General features: G+C 43.5%; 2 protein-coding genes across 2 annotated transcripts; both read left to right on the top strand.

The window, feature by feature from the left end:
• Positions 1-4,956: 4,956 nt before the first annotated feature.
• Positions 4,957-5,960, top strand: LOC133890915 (NADPH-dependent aldehyde reductase-like protein, chloroplastic). Its single transcript, XM_062331543.1, has one exon. The coding sequence runs from the start codon at positions 5,024-5,026 to the stop codon at positions 5,813-5,815; it is 792 nt and encodes a 263-aa protein (XP_062187527.1). The 5' UTR covers positions 4,957-5,023; the 3' UTR covers positions 5,816-5,960.
• Positions 5,961-12,144: 6,184 nt separating this feature from the next.
• LOC133891271 (probable CCR4-associated factor 1 homolog 9) lies at positions 12,145-12,828 on the top strand. The gene has a single exon (XM_062331981.1). It carries the CDS (start codon positions 12,145-12,147, stop codon positions 12,826-12,828), a length of 684 nt encoding a protein of 227 aa, XP_062187965.1.
• Positions 12,829-13,185: the final 357 nt, after the last annotated feature.

The raw sequence follows: 13,185 nt of genomic DNA, 5'->3' as shown, positions 1-13,185 counted from the left end.
TTGGTTGTATGGGCCAAGATATGGTTTGTACTTTGTGTACATCTATCTCAGTGTTAGGGACTGTGAAGTGGAGCATAGCTCCTCTCAGGACTAAAAACTAAAACCCTAATTTTACTTGACAACTAGATTGGATAGTTTTCCAAAAGTATCAGTAGTCATACTCTTAAATAACCGCATAAAATTGGCTTTCGCTAAAATGTAAGGTTTATAGCCCCAAATCCTTGTGATGAACATCCTTATGCATTTATCCACTACTTGAGTAGTATTAGGGCTTGCTGATTACTATTGTACTCATTCTTGCTACTATTCAGATGAGGAGCCGGAGCTCAAATGTGGTGAAGGAGAAGAGTAGTTGTAGTGGTCACATTCGTGCCCAAGCTGCATGTGGCTTTGGGATGCTTTTGTGTATCCTTCGTTGGTGTCTGTTTTGGCTAGTCGGTCGTAGTTGTAAGAACCATAAAGGTTAAGACATTTGCATTCGGCATACTTTATAAACTATGTGATATATGACTGTGATGCCATGAAATTATAACTATATGTAACAGCTACCTGATCCAAAAACTAATACGAGAGGCATAGGAGATTTGAGATAATTCGGGGTCTTACAAAAGGTCCTGAATTGGTTATTCTTTAAAAAAAAGGATGGAAAAACCTTGTGATCCTAGATGTAAAATATATTGCTCATATTTCATGATTAAAAAAACCTCACGAATCACTACCAACTTTAACTTTTTTTTTCTCAAACACGCAGGAGAGTTGCATGTCATTGTATTAAGAAGAAAATGACCCAGTTTATAAAGAAAATCAGGCCCGAAAACCTTAACAAGAACTACACTACAACCCATGGAGTCCAGCTCACGCGTAAGGCGAGGAAGAAAGAAAGAAACCCTAAACCCCCTAACAACTGGACGACAAGGTCTCGCAAAGCAGCATACAACCTGGCAACCACAGAAGTGGCACCTACACCAAACAACGCAACCCCACAACAACCAAGTCCAGCTAGCACCTCGACTAGAACAACCCAACAACTCAATAGGCGGAGCCTAACTCCCACGCCTGATAACCCAGACCGGTTGACGGCACCGACGCCAACCCACAAGCAAAAGATGGGGTCCTAGGACTTCGGAGTAGGCCACTGTCATGAAGCACCGAAGGTGTAGGAGAGCCCCGCTGAACAGAGGATCAAACAAAGGGGCAAACAACAACGGGGGAGGTGGGCCCTGCAAAGAGATCCGCCAAAGGAGACGACAAGAGCAGAGGGATCCTTCGAAGCGACGCCTTTAGGAAGGAAGTGATCAAGAAACTATTGTCGCTCGTCCGGAAGGTCAAACAGGGTTTTCACTCAGAGAGATCCTAGGGGGAAGCAATGATACGGCGCCTCCAAGGAGGTAATGACGCCCATGACGTCACCACCAATGGCAATGGTATTGCGCCAGCCAAGGCTTTCGCCTAAAAAACCCCACCACAACGGAGCACCGCAAGAGCGCAGAGGCTTGATGGGAATGCCATAACAAACTCCTGTAAGAAATATAGAGGCATGGCAGCCCTAGCAACACCCACACCAACCGAAGAAGTTCAGGAGACGAAGCCCCAAGCCACAACAACACAAAGCAAAGCTGCAAGGTTGCAACAACAATGGCGGCCACCGTGCATAGAAGGGAAAAGCCACTGCACAGCAAGACCAGATGAGGCCTAGCCGGGACTGCCAGAAGCAGAGCGACAACTGGCCACTGCCAACATCCAAAAGTCGTGCAGAGGCCTTCCCACCCCCCGCCACCGGAGTCGTAGCACAACAGATCGGCGGCAAGGAGAGCAGCTACATGGGGCTCCGCGCGGATCCGACCTGGAAGAGAGATCCAGCTAGAGCAGACTCAAGGTCGACGGATCCGCCCAGATCGAGCGCATCAAACAACACGGGAGAGGGGAGGGAGGGGGAAGGAACCGTGACGTCCCGGCTTTGGAGGTGTCATTGGCCGCTGCCGCCAGCGTCCGCCCGCTGGCATCGGCGGCCGGAACTAGCTCGCTAGGAGGAGTGTTGGAGCGGAGGTGGAATCGCCCCTTGAGTCGCCGGAGTGGAGACGGCGGGGGGCACTGCTTATTTCGATTTTGTACTTTTCTTAATCTTGCCAATTTTAACTTCACTGTACATATTTTGATCGATTGAGTTGTCAGCTAAATGCCATAGTCCAGGAAGTACTGAACCTTGTCAGAAGAATTGAAACAGGTAGCTCGCCATTGCTAGCACGTACGTAATAAAGTAGGCCGGCAGAGAAGTGATTAAGGGGCAAGAATCTAAAAATAGATAATATATTAGATCCTATTTATAAACAGACAACATGATACTATATTTACAAATATAATATGTGTATTCAGCACCTTATTCACTGAATACAGATTTTTGATATACCGTGCATCAAAAAAAAGTGAACTCAAGTGTTTTTACACTTCATATGCTAAATAAGATACTGTATATCATATTCGATATATAAAGTGCTAAAACCTATTGTATTTGACACATAAGATATCGAATACAATACATAGTACTGTATTCAGCCTCTTATATGCCAAATCCGGCCGGGCCTGCCGGGTGCTGCATGCATGGTGATGTGCAATATACCAGTATTGATTAGCAATAAATAAGTACTGGTAACAGTTGGTATTGAGCAGGACCCATCCATGCACTTTCTGACAATATTGTTTCGTGCATAGGAATTATAATAACTAGCTCTATTTGTAACATATACATTGTATTACGTTTGGAAAGAAATGGAACAAGCGTTACGCATGCAGCATGCCTAGCTGCCAATTGATTCAACGATGCACAGCATGATAGCACAGTGCCTGTAAAAACTGCTCCCTGCTGCTGCTTTTCGCATGCATCAACCCCCAACCAGGACAAGACCGTTGCATGCATGAGCAGCTCCTTCAACAGTTGAACTGATCGATCGATCGATCCCCTGCTTGCTCGTGGGGACCGACACCCGTGCATGCACACTGCCACGAGGCACCATGACTCCGTGCCATGGCAAAGCCCAACGGCCACCTCTGCCTGCGTCGCTTCCTTTGTCTCCAGTGTCCACCCATGCATGCATTAGTGTACTGTGCACACGAATCTTAATGCGTCCAATCTCACCATGCATGCATGATGGCATGGCCCGTCGAACAACGACTGCATCGATCTCCGCCGTCGAAACTAATGTGGGTTGATCTGATGGTGTGCATGCGCAGGAAGATCATGCACGCGATGTGGCGCCCTCAGAAGTTCAAGTCCATCTACCTGCTGGCGACGGTGTGCTGACGCTGACGCTCCCCTCCGCCTCCGCGGCGTACTGGGCGTTAGGTGACGCGCTCCTCACGCACTCCAACTGGCTGATACTACCCCGCGACTTATACTCTCTTCGATTATAAATGTAGGTTATTTTAGATTTGTGCATAAGGATTAAGAAAATAGATCAAATGATCTTATTGCCCTTCATTTATTCTGTATTGGAAAAGATAACTCATTCATTTGTGAGAGTGGTAGTATTTATTAACAAGGTAAGACGGGAATAAAATAGAAAAAATACATAGAAGTTCGAGAATGACTTATATTTAGAGAAAAGTTGAGGAGGCTAAAACAACTTATATTTGCAACCAGAGGGAGTATCGAATACAACAATATGAACCATATTTGGTACAAATATGGTTCTTTATGTATCGAATACGAGACTGAATTTGACACATGAGGTGTCAAAAATTCTCAGGCCCATCTTTTACAATATACAGTATATAAAAATCCATATTCGATGAATAATGTATCAAATACACATGTTATATTTACAAATATATATGATGTTGTCTATTTTGATAAATATGATTAGTATATTATTTATTTTCGAATTTTTACCGTGCCTGAGGAAGAGCACGAGGTCCAGCCTCGAGAATCGTGCATTCGTGTCGGGCCATCGTGAGTCGTGCACGAGATCTTTTTTGGGGGGGGGGGGGTGGCTTTGCTTGCACGGCTGAACCTGACGAGTATCAAACAGAAACCAACCAACCAACCACGGCGTGGTTTGCAGGATGCGTACATGGACAGATCATGCCTGATTCTGACGAGTTCAGACCTCCCTCACATGAAGCAGATCAATGGAGACTACTACAGTAGACCAGTTAGCTGATGAATAAATCGAATCGGCAGCTGAAAACGAAACGCAGAGCAGATCGATCGTCCAGCAGGAACAATACAAAGCGGATCCGATCGTTGTCATCACAGAAGAAATGAAATGCAGGTTGATGCGTTGTTGATACGCTACACTAACAGCGACGCCGAGCAGAACGGTCCAGCGCTGCCGGCCACCCATTAAACAGAATTAGGAGGAATCTAAAACACCAGCTCAGTTTGCATTTTTCTTTTGGAAATATTGGGAGTTAATTAATCTCCGTTTTCAGGTATTTCACCCGTTACAATCCGAGCAATACATGCTGGTACTTCATGGTGCACCGGGTTTTTCAAGAATCCTTGAATCTTAATTTATTAAAAAAAAATAGATACACAAGTAGAAATTTTCATCAAAGTCCATTCTGTAGAAATTTTATGTTAGGTTGTTTATAAATTTAAATATCATTACTTGTACAGATCAATTTGGTGGAGTTATATTTCACATGAAGTCTATAGATTCTCTTTAGATCTGAAATTTTTAACACAAATAGATATTCATATACAAATTAACTTGATATACCTGTGTTTGACGTTGAGTGTTTTTGTTTTGGGGAAATTTGCAAGAATCATACTTTAAACTATCTTAAATTAATGTGAAAATTTCTAAATATTTTCTCCATTTCAAATTAACATGGGAAATTCTACTTTTTCATGTAATGGTTAATGTAAAGCTCTGGATGGAACTACAATTACTATACATAAAGATATGTATATATGTGTAGGTAAAGCTGGGGTAGGTAAGGCTACAGCGTATATATGTGTCCAGCTTGTAAGAGCAGCAACGACACGCTCAAATAAACTCGCAAACATCCAAGAACTCGCCGAATGGCTGACGCCGCTGCCGCGTCCTCTCCGCCGGTGTCCCTGCCGTTGGCCGGCCGGGTGGCCATCGTCACGGGCGCGTCGCGCGGCATAGGCCGCGGCATCGCGTCCCACCTGTCCTCGCTTGGTGCCAGCGTCGTGATCGGCTACGCCTCCAGCGCCGCGGAGGCCGAGGCCCTGGCCGCGGAGCTGCCCCGCGCCGTGGCCGTGAGGGCCGACGTCGCGGACGAGTCCGCCGTCCGGGCCCTCTTCGACGCCGCCGAGTCCGCCTTCGGCGGCGGCGCGCCGCACATCCTCATCGCGTGCGCGGGCGTGCTGGCCAACGCGGAGAACCTCAGCTTCCTGGCGGGCACCGCCGCGGAGGACTTCGACCGCATGTACGCCGTGAACACCCGCGGCGCGTTCCTGTGCCTCCGCGAGGCCGCCAACCGCCTGCGCCGCGGCGGCGGGGGGCGGATCGTGGCCATCACGTCGTCAGCAGTGGCGTCGCTGCTGCCGGGATACGCGGCGTACGCAGGGTCCAAGGCGGCCGTGGAGGCCATGGTGCGCGGGATGGCCAAGGAGCTCAAGGGCACCCACGTTACGGCCAACTGCGTCGCACCGGGGCCCGTGGCCACGGACATGTTCCTCGCGGGAGACAGCGCCGAGAGGGTGCGCCGCGCCGTGGAGGTGAACCCGATGGGGAGGCTCGGGGAGCCCGCCGACATCGCCCACGTCGTCGGGTTCCTCTGCACCGACGCCGCCGAGTGGGTCAACGGCCAGGTCATCCGGGCCAACGGCGGCTACGTGTCTTAGGTAGAGTCACTGCCTTGTGGGCCACCCATTAGGACTAGTACCTCCGCGAGGTGGTCCGTGTCATTGTAGCGTGACAGGTTTCATGGCCAAGCAATAAAATTGTTAAATTGCTAAACAAGACTAAATCCTAAATTTTGGTGATTTATATATGTTGATTTCTTTTAAGCTTTCAATAAGGAGAAGGAATCCCTATGTGGTTTTACAACTATGTTGAATTGCGTTGCACTACATAATTGAAAGCAATTACATGAATGTTTACAACACAATAAAATTTTGTTGTTATAGCTCTAAATTTTGAATTCAATTCTGAACTCTCTTTACACAGCTTATATGATTTCTCCAAAAATCACCCAAATCTTCAACCATATCATCTAGTAGCTCAAATATTCCTTACCTCTTTAATATATCAATATTATATATAGTTTTTGCCCACATCACACGACACGTTTCATTTATTGTTGCACTATTTAGATGAATAGTATGTACACACATCATACCCACCGGGGCTTCTCCTCCTTCTCTTTCTCTATTCGGATAATAAGGCTCCTATGCTCCAAAATTCATGAACTTTTTTCTATTCGCCCTGCAATTTACGATGAATCCATTTTAAAAGATCCATATCAATACCTCGTGTAGGTTTCAAAGTAAAAAACTCTAAAGAGGGCTACTTTAGAACTTCTTACAATTTTTAAGCCCTAAAAAAAATCCCACAAATCTGAAAAAATTCACTAATATTCCTCTCATGTATTGTAATAAATTCACTAACCTCGAGAATGTATGAAAATCCTAGGGTTATGGTAGTTTTACACTATCTATCGTCAGTAATTTTCTCAGTTGGTAAGATTGAAAGATGACTTTTTATAAGGGTTTTGCTAATTATCTGTTGATAGATTTCTAATACCAAATCAGTCTAATTTGTGACTGCATGATTTTCTTTGATATGTGTGCTAAGATGATTGAGGTGTTTGGGGTTTTTTGGTTCTGGGTTTTGGTCCTGCGCTCTGACTTGTTAAATTGGCTGGAGATCCAAATCGATTTTAAAATTGCTTCTTTATATCTCAATTTTAGCGCCCTTTTCTCTGACATATCTATCTCCAGCTCTCCCTCGCACTATCTCTCCTTTTATCCTTTTCTTCACTTCCTGCAACCTCAGAGCTCTGAGGGAGAGGCAACATAGTTTTGTGTCTCGATCGCTCTAGCTGCGCACCCTATTCCTTTCTATAAGCGGCGGGTTCAAGGTTCGATTCGAGCGCTTATCCTTGTTCTGGTTCCTGGCTATATCGGTTGCTTTATGATTTTGTTCATTCTCATGGTGTTTTTTCATTCTCTAGGTGAGTTGAAATGCATCACGCGCTGTGTGTTATGAGATTGTATGTTCATGTGCATTTTATTTTATTTTATGAGGTTTGGGGTGGTCACTGTCCTAGCATCATGGACAAATTTTTGGTGCACGGGAGACTGGTGACGAAATCGGGTAGAATCTAGATCTAACGTTTTTGGGGGTGAGTATGCATCTCTAGTTCCTGGTCCATGCTTGATTCATACGATCCCAGTAGAGTTTATTTGAGCAATATTTATTCTCATTTCATCTGTTTTTATTGAAGTTCATTATGCTACTCATTCAGGCATGCATTTCTTATTGGGGATTCGATTGCTGTTTTCTAGGTTAAGGGTCTCCAATCCCCTGCATCGATCTATATGTGATGTGTTACCTAAGTATTTAGTGTTTTTTTGGATTTCATTTTTTATGCTATGGCTAATTTTTTTATGTTGATATGTATGGTTAGTGTGTTCATACGGGAATTGTTGGGGTGGCCTGTACTACAAGGGGTAGGCTTGCTGTCCGCGTTGCTGTTGTTGTTTGATAATGACCTTTTTTGTAGGTTTTATATTTGTTTGTTATAATGGTCTGTTAAATGATATCAAACATTGGGAGAATGGTGTTGCCCCTATGCTTCATCCATTGTGCATCAGTTTTGATGTTGAATTTGGGCATGTTGTTTATTTCTTTTTTTTCTGATGTGATGAGTATTGCTGTCGACCGGTACTATGTTGTCAGTCTTGTTCTTAGGAACTTTAATTTTTAAATTTGATTTCTCTATTGTTGCATGTTATAATGACGATATATTTGTGTTCTTCAAGTCTGGGCTTAACTGCCATTGCCTACTCAATAAGGGCATGCTATTTTTAGACCAATGTTTTTTCTGGATCTGGCATATGAAATGAATTAGTTAGGGATGGTTCCAGATTTGAGATTTTTTGGGTTGCTTTTTTTTTTTTGCAGATGGCTCCTGACCGCATTACTTTCGATCTAAATGATGACGCATTATGTGATGATGATATCATCAAGGCTTTTGATTTGTTTCATGTATGCCTCAATTTTTTTTGATAGATTATATTTACCATTACTTCGTTGCTAGTATTAATTTTTTTCTTTGTTACAAGGGAACAATCATGGTGATGACACTGAACTTGATGCTACTGTTTTTTAGCTATCTAACAGAGAGGTACGCAGTGGGCTTAATCTACTTTTAAACTTATCATTCAAGGGTAATATCTTTTTTCTCATGTTTTGTTTAATTAACTTTTCAGAAAATAAAGAATTTGAAAAGGAAGTTGAACAAAGTTGATTTTAATTATTTGAATCAATTGAAGGTATGTGTTTTTTTTTTATTGTTAGTTATCATCAATTATATTTGTGTTTAGGTATTGCAACCTTAATGGTCATCCTCGATCTCTCGTGCATTTATATGCATTTATCTCTCTATTTCTTTATTTATGTCATGTATTTATCTTTATTTATGCAGTTATCTTTGTATTATATATATATATATGTATTTATCTATCTATCTATATTTCAGTGTTGATTTCTGCATTTGTTTTTCTCTGTCTCTCTCTTTCTCTTTCTCCCCCTTCTTTCTGTTTTTCTGAGATATCTCTGTTTTGAATCACTATCTTCTTTGTTTTTCTGAGATAGTCTATATATCTATGATATATATAATTATCACTTAGAGATAATCTATGATATATATAATTATCTATATATATATATATATAATTATCTATATATCTCTATATATATCTGTATATTTTTCTATGTATCTCTATTTCTTTCTCTCTGTCTCTCTGAGAGGATCTCTCAATTACCTTTTCTCTCTGTCTATTTCTTTTCATCTCTCTCTGTCTATTTCTTTTATTTCTCTCTTGCTCTCTCTCTCCATTTATTTCTCCCTTTTTCTATTTATCTAATTTGTTTCTCTCTTTCTCTTTCTGTTTCTCTCTCTGATGGCTAGATCCTTGCCCCTCTTCGATGTGCACACGTTAGCAGAAACAAAATCAAACAGATCCTTGCCCCTCTCTATTTCTATCTCTCACTTTTTCTCTTCCTCTTTCTCTATCTTAATATCTCTTTCTCTATCCTCCTATTGTTTTGTTTCCTATTATCTTTTATTTCCATATGTTGTATGATATCTATTTATGTTTTTTAAAAAAAAATTTCATGTCATGAAGATACAATGCTTCATATATGCGTGGCAGGAGTTTGTTTGTACTGAAATACCTTTTCACAAATTCAAGATTGGTTATCATTATGTCCCAAAACAAACCAACACGTAAGTGTACCTTTTTTGTGTTTTCCTGACTTTTTTGTGTTTATGTCCTATTATTGTTTCTTTGAGAATTGTTTTACATTTATTAGTGTTTATTGTGGAATTTTTGTGATCAAGTATATGGAGCTTTGAAGGTTTGGAGCAAAACATGTTGATGATTTCTCTCAGGATAGCATTCATAACATTTGAGTACAAATTGTGAATGATTTGTTGTTAAGTGAGCACAGTACTGCCGCTACAAGTATAGTCAAGAACTACTATGATCTGATTCACCTTCTTTCTTTTTTTACTGTTTTTAAAAATTTTATTTATTGCATTTTTTGTCCCATTTGTGTTTAATGTTTTCTTTTTTAATTTTTAACATGTTGATTTTTCAAGATTTGTGTGTCCGCAGAACAATACATGAAAGAACGTTGAAATACCTTTTTTTTAGTAGTAGCGACATAAACTATATGTTATATTTTTGTTAAAGGGGAAGAAACGAAAACTCCTATAGAGTCAACCTTTTTCATTCTGACAATTACATAAACCATTTTCTTGAAAACTACATTACAATGTAATTGGATTTCTCGAATGCACTTCATCTATCCTCATTTCTTGTACTTTTTGTAATGAGTATACACTCAATCTGAACATGTGCTAATTTTGATTTCTGTTGGAATGTTTCTTCTTCCTGGCGCTGCTTGTTTATCTGTACATGTATTTATCTATCTCTTTTTCTCTCTTTCTCTCAACTTGCATTGCATGTTTGCATCCTGCATTCCTGTGTAGTGCAGTGCAGACACAGGAATATTGTATACACGTAGCATTGTTGCTTTCTGCAGTTGTTAATTGCAATCCCAGAGGCAGAGTAACAGTCAAACGTAGCTTCAGTTATATTTCTGTGTGTGTGTTTGTCTGCTTTTTGTGTGTGTAATTTCAGTTTAGTTGATTACTTATTTGAACTGTATGTTGTCATTTTGATTTTTTTTGTAGGAATTTATTTGCTTGAAGAGACAACCTAAATGAATCAGCAAACTCTTTTCAGTCTTCTTTTTTTACGCGCAATGCATGTATGTGTAAATTGTGTATTCTTATTGTGGTGATATATACATTGAGTAATTCTTTTGAGATATGCATATGCACAATTCTTTTTTTAAGACAAATAATATTGTGTATTCTTTTGTCCCTGGTTATTTCTTCCACAAGAACTAAAGGACTATTTTTTGGTCTTTATTAGTTTTGTACCAATGCTAGTCAATATTTTTTCTATATGCGTCTATGCCTTTTGCCTATTCCCCGTGAATATGATTTAGTTCTTGTTTTGTTGTTATGTTGCTTGCATTCTTTTTTTCTGTTGTACTGATTTTGGTTTTACAATCCAGGAGATATTTGCTTGTGCTAAGCTATATTCTTACAGGTTAAAGGAATATTAGAGTGTCCCACTAGGTGAATCAGCTCGCTAATGAGATGCACATGTGTATAAGCTCACAAAACAACACAAAAAGACAACTGAATAACACAAAGAAACACAAATAAAAGAACAGGAGTAGAGCATATCAAAGAACAGAAAAAACTCAAAGGGAGATCTGCTGCAAAAGCAAATCAAAAGGGTTCAATTGCAGCTGAATCAGGGAAAGGTTGGTACCTTGATTATTCAGTTTTCCTTACCCCAATCTCCTCTCGTCTAGATTCATCATGGTGGTGTGTGCCTGCCGTCGTGTTTCTGTGATGGCAGAACACGTCGCAGTGCCCACTCGTGCTTTTTTCTGGTTTCTTTCTTCCGATGCAATTTGATAGTTGTGATGCAAGTCGAACACAAGTTGATTTTGGGCTTGTATGTGTTGATTTGTAATGTTTTATGTTTGGTTTTCTGGTTGGGCTTTTATCCTCTGTGTTATTTTGTTTTTATAGTGTTTTTAGGCTTCATTGCAACTGATATTGGATATCGGGCAGTAATATGAAACTAATTGGGCTTTCTTACCCGTTAAGGTAATTGGTGGGCTGACTCTAAAATCTGACAGATTTTTTGTTGGAATATCATTTGTTTTTATTCCTTTGTGATGTGTCAATTTTTCATTGGTTGTAAATTTGATAGATTTTGTTTTGTAAAATCTGTCGCTAGATAGGTAGACAGTCCCTTTTATAATCACTTGGATCCATGACGAAGGCAACTCCTATTCGAGTACATAGATGCATACACGAGTACATTCCTACCAAAAATAGACACGCGCGTACATAAAAACTCTCTGCCTCGGTAGTCATAAAAGTTTCCATGCAAGATCATGCGACACGTGCAGCACCGAACCTGAGACGTGACGCGAGAACGACACGAGCACGGCCACTCCACGAGCGCCTATCCTACAAATCGGGACCGCTTGCGCTCGTGCATCCTCTTGCCCTTGGCGCGCACATGATCCAACCCGCCTCTCCAAGGAGATCTCGCGACGCAACGGAATCGGCAGAGGGCTCCGGGCTCCGTGACGATGTGCCGCGGCGCTCCGACTCCGATAAGATGCGCTTCCTGTCCAAGCCGGCGCCAGCGGATGTCACGGACCTGGGCTCGTACGCGCTGTCAACGCCGTCGAACTCCTCGTCGGAGGCAACGTCATCATCGTACGGAACACTGTCCTCCTTCTCGTCGGGGTCGACTGCGCCGCGCTAGCATCCCAGTAGTTGATGTCGGGCGCGGCGGCATGAGGGCTGGCGGCGGCGCAGCAGATGCCGCTGCTGTTTGCGGTGATGGCGGGGCTGCACGAGGAGGTGCAGCAGGTTTGGGCGCATAACTTCGACCGGGAGATCAAGCTAATCGAGTCGCTCTTGCCGCGGTTCCGGTATGTGGCCGTGGACACCGAGTTCCCAGGGACAGTGCACGAGCCTGCGTTGCCGTCGTACATGCTCTCGGCGGAGAGGCGTTTCTCACTGCTCAAGGCGAACGTGGACGAGCTAGAACTCATCCAACTCGGCCTCATGATGTTCGACATGGGGTGCCGGCTCCCGGACCTCTGCGGCGCCACGCGGTACGTGCGGGAGTTCAACTTTCGGGAGTTCGATGTGCGGCGCCCCCGCCACGCGCCGGAGTCGATCGCCATGCTGCGGAACAAGGGTGTCGACTTTGACCTGACGCACGAGGACGGCATCGACGCAGCGGTGTTCGGGCCGCGGCTGCGCAAGTGGCTGCGCGCCGGCGTCATCACATTTAGCGGTGGCTACGACCTGGCGTACATGGTCAAGATGATGTTTGGTGCCGGGTACAAGCTGCTTGCCACGGCGGTGGAATTCGAGCGCGTTGCGAAGGTGCTCCTCCAGAGGAAGCTCTTTGACGTCAAGGAGATGGCACGGTATTGCCCGAGCGACCTCCGCGGCAGGCTAGAGAGCATCGTCGGGAAGCTCAAAGTGGCGCGGGCCGTCCGCGAGGTGCACTAGGTCGGCTCTGACAACTTTCTAACCTGCCACACGTTCATGAAAATGAGGGAACGCTACTTTGACGACGATGACAAGTTGACGAGGGTCGCCGGCATCTATTGCCTGAGACGGACGACATGGCCTCCAACGGCGGTGGCGGCAGCGGAGGCATCCCCCGCCACAACAACCGCAGCCATCTCTCGCGCATGTCCTACTCCGGCGAGGATGGCCGTGCTCAGGTCCCCGACGCCGGCGGCGATCTCCCGATGGTCACCTTCACCCGTCGCACCTGCTCCGGCTGTTCAGCTACTCCCGCGGCGACCTCGATAGCGAGGTCGGCAACAGCGGTGACTTCTCGCCAGACCATCAAGAGTTCCT

This window comes from Phragmites australis, chromosome 14 (genome assembly GCF_958298935.1).
Source record: "Phragmites australis chromosome 14, lpPhrAust1.1, whole genome shotgun sequence".
Lineage (NCBI taxonomy): Eukaryota > Viridiplantae > Streptophyta > Magnoliopsida > Poales > Poaceae > Phragmites > Phragmites australis.
The sequence above is the reverse complement of the archived record's forward strand: the minus strand, read 5'-3'. Positions and strand labels throughout refer to the sequence as shown.